The 16,887-nt window shown below is 43.5% G+C and overlaps 1 protein-coding gene across 10 annotated transcripts in view; it reads right to left on the bottom strand.

The window, feature by feature from the left end:
* Nucleotides 1–16,887, bottom strand: part of pou6f2 (POU class 6 homeobox 2) — an 89,577-nt gene that overhangs the window by 20,106 nt on the left and 52,584 nt on the right. For all 10 annotated transcript variants that reach the window (XM_034707025.1, XM_034707018.1, XM_034707024.1 and 7 more), the window contains 2 exons: nucleotides 15,718–16,049; nucleotides 1,297–1,434 (listed from right to left, as the gene is read on the bottom strand). In XM_034707025.1, the coding sequence (XP_034562916.1) occupies nucleotides 1,297–1,434; nucleotides 15,718–16,049 (470 nt within the window). The remainder of the gene's footprint in view (nucleotides 1–1,296; nucleotides 1,435–15,717; nucleotides 16,050–16,887) is intronic.

Genomic DNA, 16,887 nt, shown 5'->3' with positions numbered 1-16,887 from the left:
TTTCAAGGTCCCACAGCTCTTGCTTATGAAAAGGTCTTTTTGATAGAGTTGAGGCAGAAATTAGGAGGTCAAAAGACAAAATACTCTGTGTTAAAATCAAGGAAAGCTGACTTTTTTATTTACTACAGTGGTGATACTGAAAGGTTCCTAAATTCGTAATAAACGATCAGTCTGTGATGAATTCAATCCAAAATTTAAAGCAGCTGCTCCACTAGCTACTCTTTTTTTAGCTTTGTATGCTGACAGGAGTCCTCAGAGCATGTTTGGTGAATCTCCAGCCTTGTTTGGTGTATGTTATTAGCCTGTATAATCTCCTATGTGTCGGGGGGAGGGGGGGGCGGGACCTTCTGATAGGGTAGTACATGTTTCAGAGCCCTCTGTCTGAATAATGTTGTGGAATAATGAGGTGGGGAGCAAAGGCTGTAGCCCAGGGCTTTGACCGTCTCTGTGACCTGATTATGTCAGGGGCTGTCAGCCGCCAAGACACTACAAAAGCACAGAGCAGCCCATCAAGTCCATATCCACAGTGATCTGTCCCCAGCGCTCCAGGCACCTTGTGAGCCAGGGAAGTCCATACTGTCTCATTAGCGACGTTTAACATCAAGAGCTCGTGCACGGACAACACTTTGCCGTAAACATCGAGGCCTGCTCACGTTGGTGGAACTGAAACTGGTCAGCTAAATGTTAAATTCAAAATCGACTCATAATGTTAGGAAATGTCACCAGCTGCTTCAGTTTCCTGTTTAGCTCACAGGACAAGGGGGAGTGTTCACAGATGAAGCAGGGGTTAAGGTAAATAACACAGAGTGGCATGAAAGGGCACATTGTCCGTACAATTTTCCTCTAATATGTGCCGTGTGCTCCTGCGATAAGATGATTCATTAGATAGGGTCCCACAATGACAAGCATCATCGTTCAAGCCTCTGGCTACTGATGGAACAATTCTGCAGCCACCCTGTAAATATGACAAGGTCAGCGTTTTACTGCGACAGGCGCATGCGGATAAGAGTAAGAAGGGCTTTGTTTATTCCCAAAAAGCTTAATATATGGTGGGGCGGCTACCAGAGTGCAGACAAACAGCTCTAGGACGACACACAAACCCACCAGTGGAAATCTATGAGCAAAGATCAGAAATACTATACTGATGTTGTATCTAAAACTGCAGACCCGCACATGATAGATGGTCCATTACAGATCTGTTACTGTTTTCTCTCTGCAGTTTTTAATTAGCTGTTTGTGTAACGGATCAATCAGAGGTGTTTTAAGCCATGTTTGTGTTTAGTATCCAGCACTCACCTGGCCTTGTGCGTTTGTGACGAGCTGTCCGGAGGCTCCTTGCAGGTTTGACAGGGTGTTTCCAAACACCTGTGACCCGGCAATGGATCCCATGGCTGCTGCTGCTGCTACCGCCGCCTGGCTGGCCAGTGGATTCAGCTGGAGGGGGCAAAGATATCATTTATCAGGATAGCATCCTTCAACGGAGCTCTTGCAGGTGTTTTTTTTAGTTAAATGCAAAAAAGGCAGGTACAGGTAGGCTCAATGTGTGGGGGGGTTTCATCTGTTATTCTTTGTTGCTGAGGCCACAATAGGCTAACTGTGGTGGGGTTTGTATAGTCCAGATGAAAGGGCTGTGCAGTCCATCATAAGGCTCCCAGAGGCCTGTGCTCCTGAACCCAGTGGGAAGGCTCCAGGGTAGGGAGGAGCAGCGAGATCAGGAGGGTGGCTGTGAATAAGTGGCCATTTTACCACTCTAAGTGCTTCCTCTGGCCCCTGGGGCTCCCCGCGGGCCGAGCCGAGTCTTTCCACCCTCGGCAACGGCCCTACAGCGCTCCTGCTCTCACAATAGAGCCGGGCAGTGCGGCCATGCATCACTGTATCGTTGCTCCCTTCAATACGCTTCGACTGAGAATTCCTCCTGCGTCATAATGCACTAGCACAGTGTTACTTGTGAAGGAGAAGAGGGTTGAAATGACCATCTTTACCCCCGCTGTAATGGACTCATCTGGTCTGGCCTGTGCTTGTGAAAAGAGGCTCCTTGCGTCGGGGCGAGGCTGTAGAGCCCCGCCACATCGACTAGATTACCCATATAAATCAAGCTAACCACTTATTAGGGGGCTGAAAATGCACTGCTGATTTGGTTGTAGTGCAGCAGAGCAAAGTCTTATTAGGTTGAGTAAGTAGATCAAAGACCAAGAAGAGATAGGAGACCTCCCAATTACTCAACAGAATAGAGAAATAATAGAAACACTGCTTAGGAGCTGCTGCCTGCTCCCTGCTGCTAATATTGGCTGGCTGCATATTCACACAAAGCTGCAGAAATTAAAGTGGAGTGTATATAACCACACTAACAGTGTTTTATATATTATAAAGTTGAGGTAAAACGTGCTGTAAAAATGTTCTTTTACTGAAAGCACCTTTCCACACTCTCCACCCTGCAGGGAATTCAGCTTTGTTCATCTGAGATCATTCAGTTGCCATTCATCTTTTATCTTACCCCACCACCATATATTATTACACTTTCTGAAATCAAATGATGAAAAAATGCCACCGAGCGATCAATACTTTTTCATTGACAGTAAAGGTTAAGCACATTAAGAATGACACCGCATTTGTCTTATGAAATCATATTTCATGTTGGTGGCCTCAAATTGGCCGTGATTGATATTGCCTCCCCTCGTCTGAAAGTCATCCACTTTTTCCTCGATAATCGCAAGATTGTCTTTTATGTGTCCAGCCGCTGTCCTTCGGAAATCTTCACTTCTCAAATGTTAGAAAAGACTGATTCTGACCTTAAATGAAAAACTAACAGGATAACAAAACCTCAGTCAAGCTGCAATTAACCTACAACAAATAACACCCAAAGCTTTAACGTGCAATAGGATATAAAGTAATCTGGATGGGGGGCTCTTGCGACTTAAAGACATCTCATAGATTTTACTGCTGTTCAATCAGAGGCAGTGTTTTGTTTTTGGAGTCAATGCAGAGCATGAGATAAGAGTTTTATATTTCAAAAGATTCAGCAGCAGATCGGTCTATCAGTCATTTTTGTGCTTTGCTTGAAATTGAAGCATTTAACTATTGACTAAGAGGTGTGATTCATTCTGACCACGAAGATAGAGAGCAAGCTGGAATAAAAACAAGGACTGTTAGTATATATTAAAGCTCCTGTGGGGAGTTTTTAACTGCTTATGAAACTGCTTGAAATAAATACTGATGCCTCTGTATGACCTCTTAAAGAAAACAAGAGCATAAGAATAAAGACGGACTATTCCTTTACAGTAGTTTTTAATGCCTAAAACCCCCTCCGATAGGTGACAGATGGAGGTATTCATAGTATACTGCAGAAAATGTTTCTATTTTCATTGAGTGGTACATTTGACTGTTTTTATCTTTTTAAATAAGCGACTTGCACATGTACAGAACACAATCAGCAAAGAGAGGAAGTACTGGTTTGACCACAGGGGGCGCCAAAATCACAACAAACAAAATGTTCCTCACAGGAGCTTTAACATTCAAACTAATGATTCTAATAAAAGGCGTTTTTCCACCGCAGGAACTGTACCCCTGAACTACGTGTGTTTCGACCGGAGGAACCACAGTCTAAATTTAGTTCAGGGGTAGATAATCTCCCCCTGAAAAGCCCCTGCTTGGGGGGTAGTACATTTCAAAGGTCCTGGGACTTTTGGTTGAACGTAACAGTGTTTGTGGGGTTTACACAGCTGTTGAAACACAGAGGGAGTTCCTGGGAATGCATACTAGTTTACTTTTTTTATTAAGATTTCAAAATATTATTCAATATAATTTTTTTTCTCCATACGTCACTGGCCTGATTTGCACAATCAACCCGGGACTTCAGGCTGCAGTTGAAACACAGACAACAATGGGGGCACAGGAACTCTTTAGTTCCGGGTAAAGTAGTTCTGGGGGCTAAAAGACCCCAGAACTCTTGGTCGAAATGCACCTAAAGTGAAGATGCATTATAAGACGTGATGCGCAGTTCACTTTTCAGAACATGGTTTGGATGTTAAATGTTGCACATAAAATGTTATGTAAACAACATCTTTAATAAATCTGAGCATTAAGTAATTAACAAATGGCTGTCGTATTAATTTTATTTTTGTGCTTATTTTCGTAAAAATAGCAACACATAAGCGAGCTAAATGGTGAGAAATCCACATGTCATGGTGAAAAACAACGACTTATTAAATTAGAAAAAGTACATCACATTCTTCCTCTTCTCCACTCAAAGACAAAAACAAATTGACCATCTTGTGAAAAATGTATCGGATCAGATGAAAATATTCAAGAAGAGCAGAAGCTACAGTCTGTATTAAAATGAAAGCTAAAGTATGTGTTTGAATGTTTTTTAAATAAGTGCTTTGAGTCCTTTAAATGGTAGATGTTTGAGTAATGTCATTACTTAACTAGGAATTATTTACTGTCAAAGCTTATATATCACATTGGCAACTCTGTTTTCAAATCCTACAATAAGGTTTGACCGATTTGTGTTCACAGAGTTGAGTTCTCTTGAGATAGTTGGAGCTTGATGTTGATCCTCAGCAGACTATTTCCCTCTAACTTATGACCTTATAGAAATGGTAGTTGTAAAAGAAGAAATGAAACATGTTCCAGCTGTTGTAGTAGTTGTGTTTGGTGAATATACACCTCTTCCTCAGAGTTGATAAAGAGGTTTTAAAATCCTTGTTGGTGAAAAGTATTACGTGTGTTGGGATACTGAATGTGGACACAGAGAAAAGCCAACACGGCCAGTTAAACAGAGTTAAACAGAGGCTACAGATCAACTCACAGATAATGTGATCCGCTCAGGCGAGCACACCCAGAGTCTCCCTTGAAAATCTGCTGTACTCGGCGTCATTGTGTGAGTGATAGGTTGTTGGAGGAGCTTTCAGATTTAGCTGAAATATTATCATTGTGTTTCATTCGATGATAGCCCTTCCAGATGCTATGTTATTCTGGTAAATCTAGGTGAAAAGAGAGCAGGCTTTATTGCTACATCTCCTGCCACTGGGTAATATGGATAGCAGCTGAAAGGAGAAGCCAGGAATAAGGAGAGGCGAGGCTGTGTTCGACACCTAAACAGGTGATTTTCCGCCACGGTGACTCCTCTCAACACCTCGGCGGGAGGCACAAAATGACAGGCCCGGCCTAGCATTTGTGCTGATTGCATGTGTTGCAGGAGATAAACAGTGATCTTCCAGTTTGCAGAGGCTGCATGTTAACCATTATGTTTGATTCTTTTCATTCAGCATGAAAAAAGGGGGATGACCGCTCTGGTCAGCTGCACAAATGTTGTGATAACTCTGATGCCAGAGTGTGCTTTGTTAAAGAAACTGTGTAAGTCCTATTTAAGGCACGAATGTAGAAATATTTACCAGACTTTTTCATCATGTGTCAACACCTTAGCACTGCTGTAGCCTGCATTAAATCATGTCACATCAACTTGTCATCCCTAAGTCACTATAACTTCAGTCACTCTTGACAACATCACAGTTTAATACGGCAAATACACAGACTACATAAAGATCAGCGTGTCTGAGAGGGGGAAAAATAAGCCAGCAAATTGTTAAAAATGCATCTTTTCTCTGTATGCTGCGGAGGGGAGGGAGTTGAAAATCTGCCAGGCTCACCGTCGCCCGTTTGACCATGAGGGTCACCTGGTGCAACAACCCGTGTAATCTCAGGAATAGAGGGAAAATAGCGTCCCCTGCAAACCGTGGAAAGACCCCTGGAAGCCCAAAATTGTCTGACACAAACTAACTGGAGTTTATTCTTGGGGTTTTTGCTCTTTTCATGTGGCCGTTTTAAATTTAATTGCTTTTTTTCAGGGGCCCTGCACAGAACAAAAAAAAAAAAAAAAGAAGAGCGAAAGATAAATGGACAAAGTGGTGCAGACACCGGCAGCAGACAGGCAGATTTTGTCTCTGCTTGGGCTTCAGTGGTGTGTAAAAACTTGTTTTCTGCTCATCTATGATTCAACAACAGAATCAAACATTTATCTAATATATCACAGAAAACTGAGAGAATAAAAGAGCAGAGAGATTTATTTAGCAAATTAGTGCTCGGTACATTTTTTTTAATTGACAATAAAAGCAGGTTCATGTCTTCTTTTGTCTTGTCATTTTTTCAAAAGGCCTCTCAGGGTTTCTGGTTGAGTGTTTCCAGGTATGAAAAAGGCTGATTTCTGTTAAAAGTTCAGGTTTTAAGTCTCAGTTACTTTCCTCCCTCCCACTGAACATGGAAAGTAAACAGTAGTATTGTTTCTGAGAATAATGCACTTCATCTCTGGAACAACCTGAAAGTTTCCCTGGTTGATCCGTCCCCTCCTGCTCTTTTCCCACTCCGGAGTGAATGTAATCAGCTGTGACATGAGAAAACACGTTCTCTGTCTGTCAGGACTCTGCAAGTCTTCCGCTGACAGTCCTCTCCCCCTCCTCTCCCCCCAAAACGGCCTCTCTCCTACCTCCCTGTCTCCCCTCCCCTCACATCCGCAGTGCTTATGAACATCAAAATGCCATTAGGCCCTCCAAAACACCTCTGGTCCCTTGGTTAGCCGGGCCTCGCACTCTGGTCGTGCACTTTGAGCCCTCCGAGTGCTGACTATTGCTCACCGCTGGGCCTCTGCTGCGGCCGTTGTGAAAAATAAACCCAAAAAAGAGCCATTCTTGGGGAAAAATATTGGGAAGTGAAAGACAGATAGAACAACTGGGGCAGATAACACCCGGCAAAAACACAATAACGCTGCATCCGGTGACAGTGGGACATTGTAATTGCTTAAGGCAGTGGAGGGACAGTGGTGGTGGTGGCGGTGGTGGTGGTTGCAGCAGGCGTGGATGTGGAGGTGGCTGAGGTGGCATGGAGGCTGCTAATGGAGTGATGTCATATGAAACGCCAGAATGACAGCTAGTTAACTGAGAGGGTTTGGCTGATCAAATAAAATGCATTAACTCCAGGAAATGGATATGGCGGGCGGCCTCAGAAATGGCCATATCTAATGAGGCAAAATGCAAATGAAGGAGAAAAAGAGTCGTGAAAACGTTTAAACTAACTATAAAGGGATGATGGAGTGCCGGACAGTGGCCGTCAATCTCCCCGCTCATTACCTTCATGTGAAATTAACAGCAGCTCTAATCATTACATAAAATCTGCTCCAGCCCATTTGTTGATAATTGTGAGGCGCAGAGGTTCAGAGTGGGTTCTTTGTCATCAATCACAGCAGCAGTGTATTTCCTCTGCTTAGGGGACACTCTGTGAGTAAAAACATAAGTTATACTACATTCCTCTTGCACGATTCCTCTTCCTGAGGAATGATCTATAATATTTAGCTGTTTCCAGATGTATTAAATTTGAAACTACTTGGTGATTAAGTATCTGCAGGAAAGTGCTGACCATTTCAGCTCATGATGTGACATATTTGGTGCAGTTATTTCTGTGCTGTACAAGTGTTGGGTTGGAAATCATAGCAGCGTAAAACTGGTGTTGCAGTAAATCTAGAGCTGCTCTGGCTGTGACTGTAAAGTGGATACCTGGCGATGCTTTTGGTTGCTGTGAGAAAATGAAAAATAAAATCATTAGAGTCAGGAGATCAGACTATGAAGAAATTATGAACACTATTATCCTGCTGTATTATCAGGGCTCTCTTTGGCCTTTGGATAGAATTACCTCAAATGTTCAATATGTAATAAAACATATTTCTGGAGTTTAGTAGTTCTGTTCCACCTTCTACAAACTATTCATTTTCGTTTAGGCAGAGATGGCGTCCCTTTTCACTCTGCTGTTGTTTGACATATAAATATAGCATTTGAATGACTTTAATATCCTCCTAATCAATGTCCAGTGATCTTTTGATGTCCTCAATTCAATATAGGAAGGGTCATCCATGCCGCAGCTTTATAAACACAATAAAGGTAAATGATTACTCTACACTGTGGTGTCCAAAAATACGGCCAGTAATGAAGAGAAATGGAGGAGTTTGAGGGGGAGGCCTGTCATGTGTCGTTGGCCAACTCTAAGCCCAAAGATTAATCACGAGAGAGGGGCTCTGTGGCTAAGATGTGGTCACCCTTGATCGATAAATCCGCCCTCCCCCTTCCCCTCCCCTCCCCTCCCTCCTTGTCTCTCTGTTTCACCCTCTCTCTCTCTTTTTCTCCAAAATACACACAGTGCTTGCTACGAGCTCAATCAGCATAAGTGGAGAGATGAATTGATGACATTTACAGCTGTATTTGTATTGATTACTGGGTTTTCATCTTTTCGGGCCGCCGTCTCTGAACAGTTGATTTTAGAAAATGCACCTTTTTTTGCATGCAAGTTAGGTCTATTTACAGAGAAAATATCAATTTCACATTTAAAGTCCTCATGAAAGAGCTTGAAAATAGCCACGAGGAAGAAATAAGACTTCAAAATGCTCCCTTTAAACTTCAGGGCAGCAGGACACAGCTTAAAGGGATTTCAATTCATATAGCCAACTATAGATTGCAAAATATAGACCAAATCTAGCCTAACCGCGACCGACACTGTGGAGAAGAATTTCTGATAATATTCTGCAGGGACCACAAATGGGACTTTTGACTTGGTCTATGAGGAGGGCATAATGCAATAACACTGCATTAGAAGGGTCTTTTTACAGCGTGGCAGCGCAGCGCGGCTGTATTCCTTGTGTGTGAACCTGGTGCTCTGTTTGCGGTCACTAATGGGCATCAGAAATTACAGGCAGTGGAATCGCGCCCCGCGGGGGGACTGGCCTCCTCAGCGGAGCGGAGCACTTAGACAGTGTCTGGGAGCCTGCTGGAGGAGGAAGGGGGGAACTCAATGTCATAGCCCTGCCTCATAATTAAAGAAACCCTATTCCTTATCCACTGTTAGGTGAGCCCTAGCTTGGTGCTCCATCTGAGGGCTCCCCTGTGGGTGTCTAATGCGAGTTGCCCCCAATGTGCATGTGGGCTGATCAGGGGGAGCGGTGCCTTTCTGTTGGGTGTCTGAGCTGGGAGCCCTCTGCCCACCAGCAGATTAACAGGGCTAGGTTTTAGACGAATCGCAGACCTCAAAAAGTGAAGAAAATATAAACTTGGTGAGGCCTGAAAACCAGAAGAGCCAAAGAGGAGGCACGAGCGAGGTTGTAGGTGTCATTTTAAAAGTGAAAGCACCTTCACAGTTTTCCAAAAGATCCTCCTGAAATATGATAAATTTAACTTTCTCCTTATTTATAAATTCAGGGCTCATCGTTGGTCCTTAAGTCTGTAGATTCCCTTCCTTCCTAATCCCTCATTTGAAGTAAATAAAAGTAGTAGAGCTGTCATGGTCAGGTTGTTTTCCTCATCTAGCTCCCATGCTTTATAATTATTCATATGAAATGTGCTTCTGTTGATGGGCAACAGTCTTATTTTCTGCTTCAGTCAACAGTGCACATTTGTATTTCTAAATTGTGGAGCGCTTGTTATGTAAGGCAATTTTCTGCCTTCTTAAGAGCCGGATCTCCTGTGCATTAATAAGAGGCCGGGCTGAGCTGCAGGAGAGCTGAGGGGGCCGTTCATGCTCTGAACCACAAAGCCCCAAAGCAGCAGCACAGACATTCACACACACACACAGTCTGCCAAAACATGTCATTCATACATATTTAAAAGTTTGATTTCGATATTGTCAATTTAAAACAGGTGTTGTCATGAATTATTGTCAGATATGAAAATACGTGCGGTTGACGTGTATTCAGATTTTTTGCAACTTCACCTGAAGATGTTTAATGCAAGAATATGACTTTACAGCTTACATGAAACACAGAGGTCAGGAATACAGATTTCCCCTCAGCACAACCACACACACAAGACTTTTTTTTACACTTTCGACATCACATGTTTCAGATTATTTTACCAGATTACGTCTTCTCATGAATTATCTGACGATACTGAAGCTCTACTTTGCATTTGAGAATACAAAATCTATTTATTAAGCAGCATTTTTGCCTCAGAGTAGTTTAAGTGGAAGTTAATAGAGTAAAAATTAGGTCATTATGTGATTATAAGGGAATAAAATCGCACCCTGAGCTATGAAGATATGTTCCAGTGCTTACACTCGTATTTTAAAAGGCACAGGAAAGTAATTTTACCTTTATGGCTCATTTAAGCAACAAAACTCTGATTACAATGAATTTTTACAAGCAGAGAAAAAGTGTTTTGCAATGTTAATTTAAATAAGTTTATTCCCCCATAGTTTATCAACAGAATTTAAATAAAGAAATTCCTTTAAACGACTTGTCTTTGCATTAAATCTTTGATCTTGCTCCAACCAGGAGACACCACACTTGAGTTATGACACATGCTGCAGATAATGGACTCTTTCCTCAACTTAAGCGTTGCCAGTTTCATCGACGAGCCCCAGTATGAGCCATTGGCTCTACATTTAAGCATGTCATTTTAATTTTGATTTAATACTCCGCTGAGTGGTGGTGGCCCGTTTTGCTAAATTGAATAGACGTGGGGCCGATCTGGAAAATCAATTAATCGATGTGCAAGGCTCATTTAATACACATGTTAATATAATGGGAGAGACGCCCACCGCCCATAAAAAGAGAGACATTTGGAGCAAATTGGACAGTGGTGATTTTAACAGCAGCTGACATAAGTAAAAGTGCACTGCAGCGGAAAACAGTGACATGAGTGTCTGAAGGGGCCTCAGCTGGAGACAAAAGCAGCAGAGATGGGCCCGAGACTTGAGGAGGATGGTGGAGCGAATGTGAGGGGGAGGGGGAGGAGGAGAAGAAGGAGGAGGAGGAGGAAGAGGGAAGAACAGCAAGGAGGTGAGGAGAGATGGAGAGTGCAGACAGCCGGGCCTCTGAAAGGCCGTTGTGGTTGGCAGCCGCTGACCTTGGTGACGATGGGTTTTCACCAGAGGCTTCTAATGAAGGCTGATTGCCGGGGAATAGTGAGGGAGCCAAGGGGTAGGGAGGGGAGCAGGGGGGAGAGGGGAGAGTCAGAGAGAGTGAGAAGAGAGAGAGAGAGAGAGAAAAGGATAGAGGAGAGGCTCAGGTAATTGCAGCACTTGTGGGTCTGAGGCCCTGCGGTCCTGTGATGTCGGGGTGCAGTGGGGAAGAAGAGAGATGTCTGTGGACGCTTTGGTGGTAAATTGTGGAGCACGGGGATAGGAGGCAGGCCCCTAGGCTGTAATTACCCCTATGAGTGTGCGGATGGAGAGTGGACAGGCCCAGTGTGGGGCTCTGACAGCGATCAAGGAGACGACTGCGGAGGGGGAGTAGAGACAGACAGACGGCAGGAGTCTGGCGGAGGAGGAAGACAGGACGTCTCCGTCTCCGCCAGGCCCCCTGAAAAACCAGCCAGCCAGACACTGGACCAAGGTCAGAGGCTATTAGCTTACACACAACATGCTGGTGACAAGACAGCCATGACAAGAACAGCAGAGAGGCAGCGCCGCGTCGTTGAAGAAGCAGTTCTTGATGGGGAAAGACATGATGTGGAAGGATTTAGCGAAGATAGAAAAAGAAAGCAATAAAAAGTGACTAATTAGATCAAAGAATCAGAGGGGGAGAGGTGAGGGGGCTCCGCTGGGTGGCGCAGCTGGGACAGGGGGGTTCTGGGGCACGACAATCTGGAATAAGAGCGTTGATAGGCTGGCCTAAGCTTCCCTCTTCCACGGATCAGTATGTGCTGCCTCTCCTCTCCCTGCCTGGGCTGATGTAACTCACTGGAGTGGCAAATTACACCAGACCTACAGCTGTAGCCCGACATTATGATTAATTTGATCAGTAATTTCTCCTGTTTTTCATTTTAATCGCCGCGACCATTCTGCTGTGGCAGGTCTTTCAGATCTAATTAAGATCAATTCCGGTGTAACAGACTTGGCGAGCGCCTTTACCCCGTCAAATCCCTGAGCTCTCCGGGCGTGGAGAAAACCCGCAGCTCTAATCAATCAACTTCCAGCAAAATCCAAGCGGGCTCCCGCAATCAGCCCATTAACACACTTAAGCAAATTTTATAATCTCCCTTCGTCTATTTGTCATCACTGTGGTGGCTATTTCAGGCAGCCACAGGCCACATCTCACTGTACTGAGCGTGTGGAGGAGCAGAGTGGGTGTGGGCGGGGTGAAGAAGGTTAACTCTCACTCTATTTAAGCACATTAGCTGCAGTTATCGGAGTTCAGACCATTGACTCAAGGGGACACAGTCTGTATTTTAATCAGGATATTAATGAGCCTATTAATGAGTTTTGTCGTACAAATTAAAAGCACCAAACACTAAGAACACAAGGGATGTAATGAATGCTCAGGATTTGCTCACTATGGGTTGACAAAGAATATCACAGCCCTCCCACGAGAGGAGAATTACAATGGGACATTAATTGGAACATAATGAGTGTTTGTCTCTCTACAGCTTGGCTCTGTGTTTTCAGCAAATAGTTGAATGGCTGGGTGATTCTGCGTGTCTCAATAATGACAGGAGGAAATAAGGGCGTTATCCGTGTAATGCTGATTGTATTATGGTAATTATGACTTGACTTTTCCTGCACAGAACAGCTCCTGTGGGGGGAAACGTTGAAAACACAGAAAAATGCCCTTCCCTGTCTTCAATTAAAGAAAGACAAAAGGCCGATCAGGGTGAAGCTTCATGTGTGTCTGTGTGAAATTCTCTGCTCCCTGAATTAAAAACTTATGTGAATTAACCCCATGAGTTGCTCAGTAAGCGTGGAACTGAAAATCCAATCACTGACCCGGGCTGTGGAGAGAGGCGGAGCTGCTCTTTAAATCCTATTGCAGCCTTGAGTGGGTGCTGAGGCTGCGGCCTGTCCTTGGGCGAGCCCCTCACTGGGTGACACGCTCTTTGAAAACCCCAGCACTGACCCAGAGAAACTAAACCTTTTACGGCCATTCTGCCTCTTCCACACACACACACACACACACACACACACACACACACACACACACACACACACACACACACACACACACACACACACACACACACACACACACACACTCACTCACTCACACATGTTCCATAATCCTATTTGATGAGGCAATATCTTAATGATACCTGATGTGGCCCCTTTGGCCCCCCTCAAGGGAGGTCTGTCCTCAGTCATCATAATCAGCCCTGCTGCTTCTTTTAGAGGAAGACAATCTCTGTGAAGCTAAGGGTCTCAGTCTGGTTGAAGCAGCTTGTTCTCATATAACCCTGCGCTGCTGTCTTTGAGTGTCTCAGAGCAACATATTCACAGACTAACAAAGTCCTAGTTTCCAGTACATCACGCTGAAAGTCGGATGGTTCAGAATTGTTGTCGAAGTTCTCTGTAAGTCGACTGATGCAAGCCTAATGTGTGAATCTGTTTGTTGGTCAGTCGCTCTTGTATCCACAGTCAGACTGGACAGAGTGTTTGGTGCGGTGTAGCAGCTAGCCCTTGGAGCCCATTAAATCCAGAGGCTGTTTTTCCTGCTGAGTCTCACTAGGCCGTGACAGGGCCGGAGAGGGCTGCAAGGGGGGAAACAAATAGCCCAACTCATCCTGGCCATAAAGAAGGTTGCACCACAACCCAATAAGGGTCTGACGCTGATGAATGTGACCGGGGACAGGAAGGCGACCCTGGCCGGTCTCCACCAGAAATGAAACCACAGGGATATAAAATAGGTTATTATCGTCACACAGTGACAGCCAGACGGACAGAAGGGCGGAGATGGATGGACGGACAAAGTGACTAAAAAGGAGGTTGAGTAGGAAGAGCAGGGAAGATTAAGGGAGTGATTGCAGGTGGGAAGCTCAAGGTTAGATAAGCTAACTTGAAACGTGCTTCCTCTCGCCTGGTTGTGATGTGTTCAGGTGCTGCGAGGAGATGCATATTCTAATATCTCAGAGGAGACAGAAGTACAAATACGTCCACTTGATGAAGATAAAGCTTTGTGTTTACTATTAAAGCAGCCTGTTTTCTCAAGGATGTCCTGCCTTAATTATACCGTCACTAATGACACCATTTAGCTGCACACTTCAGCTCTTTAAGAGGAGGACTACAGGAATCACTGGGTAATTAAGTCTCTGTTGTTCAACAAGAATATATGAGACTAATTCATTAGAGTATTCTAAAGCTCTCTGAGGTTTCTCATTCCATGTGTCGAAGAAAAACTAGAAGACTGAGTGGAAGTGGACAGATTTATACCTTCGTACGATATGGGATTGGTGCTGCTGTTGCCAAAGACTGGATAGAAGAAATCTGGTGTTAGTTAAAAGTTAAAAAAGGGTATGATTAAAAAATATGCCATTTGTTAATTTTTGAGATAACAAAATGAGACCCAGTTACATGAAAAATATGTTGAAGCTTGAATATAAGCTTTAACAATCCAACTTAACTGCATGTTTGACACTGTTAACTTTTGTTATCTGAGTCTCACCAGTATTCTATATTTACTGCAGACGGTGCAGAGAGTGTACAAACACATTTGAACTAGCACTGGTGGTTTTTTCACCATATGATCATGTCGGGCAATGTTTTGTGCAAGCAACTTGCTGCTATGTGGAACTTCATCTGAAGACAAATGGAGTATCCAGATCACGCTCTGATAGGTCAGAAATTTGCATGTTGAGTGTGAATGCATGCAAAGATTAAATCTGTTCTTGTTTTATTGAGTTAAGAAAGTATTTTGCATTGCATTCATAGTTAGGGTATACATTTTCAAAGTTGGAAACTTTCCATGGGAATAAAAGGGAATAAATGAGGAATTTACTAAATTGAAGGTTGGCTCTTAATATGGAACTTAAATATAGTTGGAGAAAATATATTTTAGCAGAATCCTGACTAAAACAACCAGATTTCATGCAAGTACAGTTGAATATCTATGCTATTCCTCAATCACATGCACACTGCTTACTGCAGGGCTATTGAGACCACGCCCCCTACATGCACTGTGCATTCCTCCATCACATGCACAGATGATTTCTAGAATCCTGCACAGGCAAGGCTTGAGAAGTTTGAGGGAAGATGCTTTTTTATTTGCATGTTGAGTGGGACTTTTTTTGGAGGGGCTCTTTTCATTTAACATTTTGAATGGGACTTTGTTGGGATTGCATTTTTGTTAATTTTTGAATTGGTTGGGTTGGGGAGATGAGTAATATTTAACTCAACATTCATGTTTTTGTTCTTCAATGAAAGAATTGATTGTTCAATAAAATATTTAACACTTGATAAAGTTCTGCTTACAAATAAATCTGTTTTAATTGTATTATTTTTGATGATGTCTGTTAATTCCCATAATTCCCATAATTCCCATGGAAAGTTTCCAATTTGGAATATTTACCGGAAATGTTCCACCCCTTTGCAACCCTTTTTATAGTATAAGTTAATACCACAATATTGATGAAAGTGGCCATGTGATAGCTTGGTGACTTGTCCAGGGTGTACTTTGCCTTCCACCCGAAGTCAACTGGGATTACCTCCAGCTCCCCTTGACCCCTAATGGGATAAGCGGTCAAAATAATGGATGGATGGATGATGAAAGTGGGATTAGCCAAGTAACCAATCCTCAATAATAATATTCTTTAATCATGTTGTTATAAAGAAAGAAGTATGCCGATCACTTGGACATGCATGAGTCAAGAGGGTGTATAAACATCTCAGAGGCAATATGTCGCAGCCTCACGTTACCTTAAACATGAAACAAACATCCCTTCAGTTGCATTTGTTGAGAAGAAGTTTGATCAAGCTCACCGGCAGAGGCATGGGTGGTGTGACGGGTGAAGGTAGGCTGCGGGCCGGCGACTGGTTCTGCCGGTGTGGCGGGGACAGCTGCGGCTGTCCAGAGGTGGAGGAGCAGGCCGAGCCCGGAGATGGGACAGACGTCTGCTGCTGGCTGGGTGGGGTCATGTGATGCTGGGGTGGCAGCTGGTTCTGGGTGTGGGAGTGGGTTTGTTGGTGATGATGGTGGTGTTGCTGCTGCTGTTGCTGCTGCTGCTGATGTTGCTGTTGCTGCTGCTGGTGGTGCTGCTGCATCTGTTGGAGCTGCTGCAGGTGTTGGAGCTGGGAGTTCAGTGATGAGGTAGCTGTTGATGAAAGGACAGTGAGTTGTTGGGCTTGAACATAAATACTCCATGAAGAATGCAACAAACACAAATGAGTTCACAGCTTATAACATATGTTTGAGCACACAGAAGGGCAGCTGTTATTATGTGAGGAATATGCTCACACCTCTGATGGAAAGACACAAACACAGAGGTGTGGGATGTAAAGGCTGAATAGTGAGAGACATGTAAATAACATGGAGCCACAGCAGGGTCCTCTTGGGTTTTTAGCCTGTATGACAGAGTCAGGGAATTTAATTTAAGCTAGCTGGAGGACAAAGCTATCAAGCCTGACTGATATAATTGCTCTCTCTGGAGCCAAAAGTCTTCATTGTCAATTGGAGAATGTTAGAATCTTTGGTTTAATGGCTTAAAATCTCATAAGAAAGAGACATCCATCTTCACTGGAAGACTTCAGAAATAAACCCATTAACTAATTGGATCCAATAATGGGCGCCATTAGATCCTAATTTCAACATTTAAATGCTTATAAATTTTTATGCCGTTAAAAAAAAAAACGGTTAACACTCAGGCTGAGCAGGACTGCAGGAAAACTAGCGTGCAAATACTCCCATGCACTCTGAATGTCCATCTAGAATATTACATTGATGTTTTTTTATGGAGGTCCACTGAAAAACAAATCAGAATTTGCTGGATTTTCTCAGTTGACACAGATTTGGACTCAATGTCAGAGGAGATCCATAATCCAACCTGGACAAAAAAAAACAGTGACTACTTACAGTGTCAGCTATAACACTTAAGGTGAAGGATTGGGATAAAAAACAACATCAAAGCTGACCTTCACAGCTGTTTGAATGGA

The sequence above is a fragment of the Notolabrus celidotus genome, chromosome 17 (genome assembly GCF_009762535.1).
Source record: "Notolabrus celidotus isolate fNotCel1 chromosome 17, fNotCel1.pri, whole genome shotgun sequence".
Classification (NCBI taxonomy): Eukaryota; Metazoa; Chordata; class Actinopteri; order Labriformes; family Labridae; genus Notolabrus; species Notolabrus celidotus.
The sequence above is the reverse complement of the archived record's forward strand: the minus strand, read 5'-3'. Positions and strand labels throughout refer to the sequence as shown.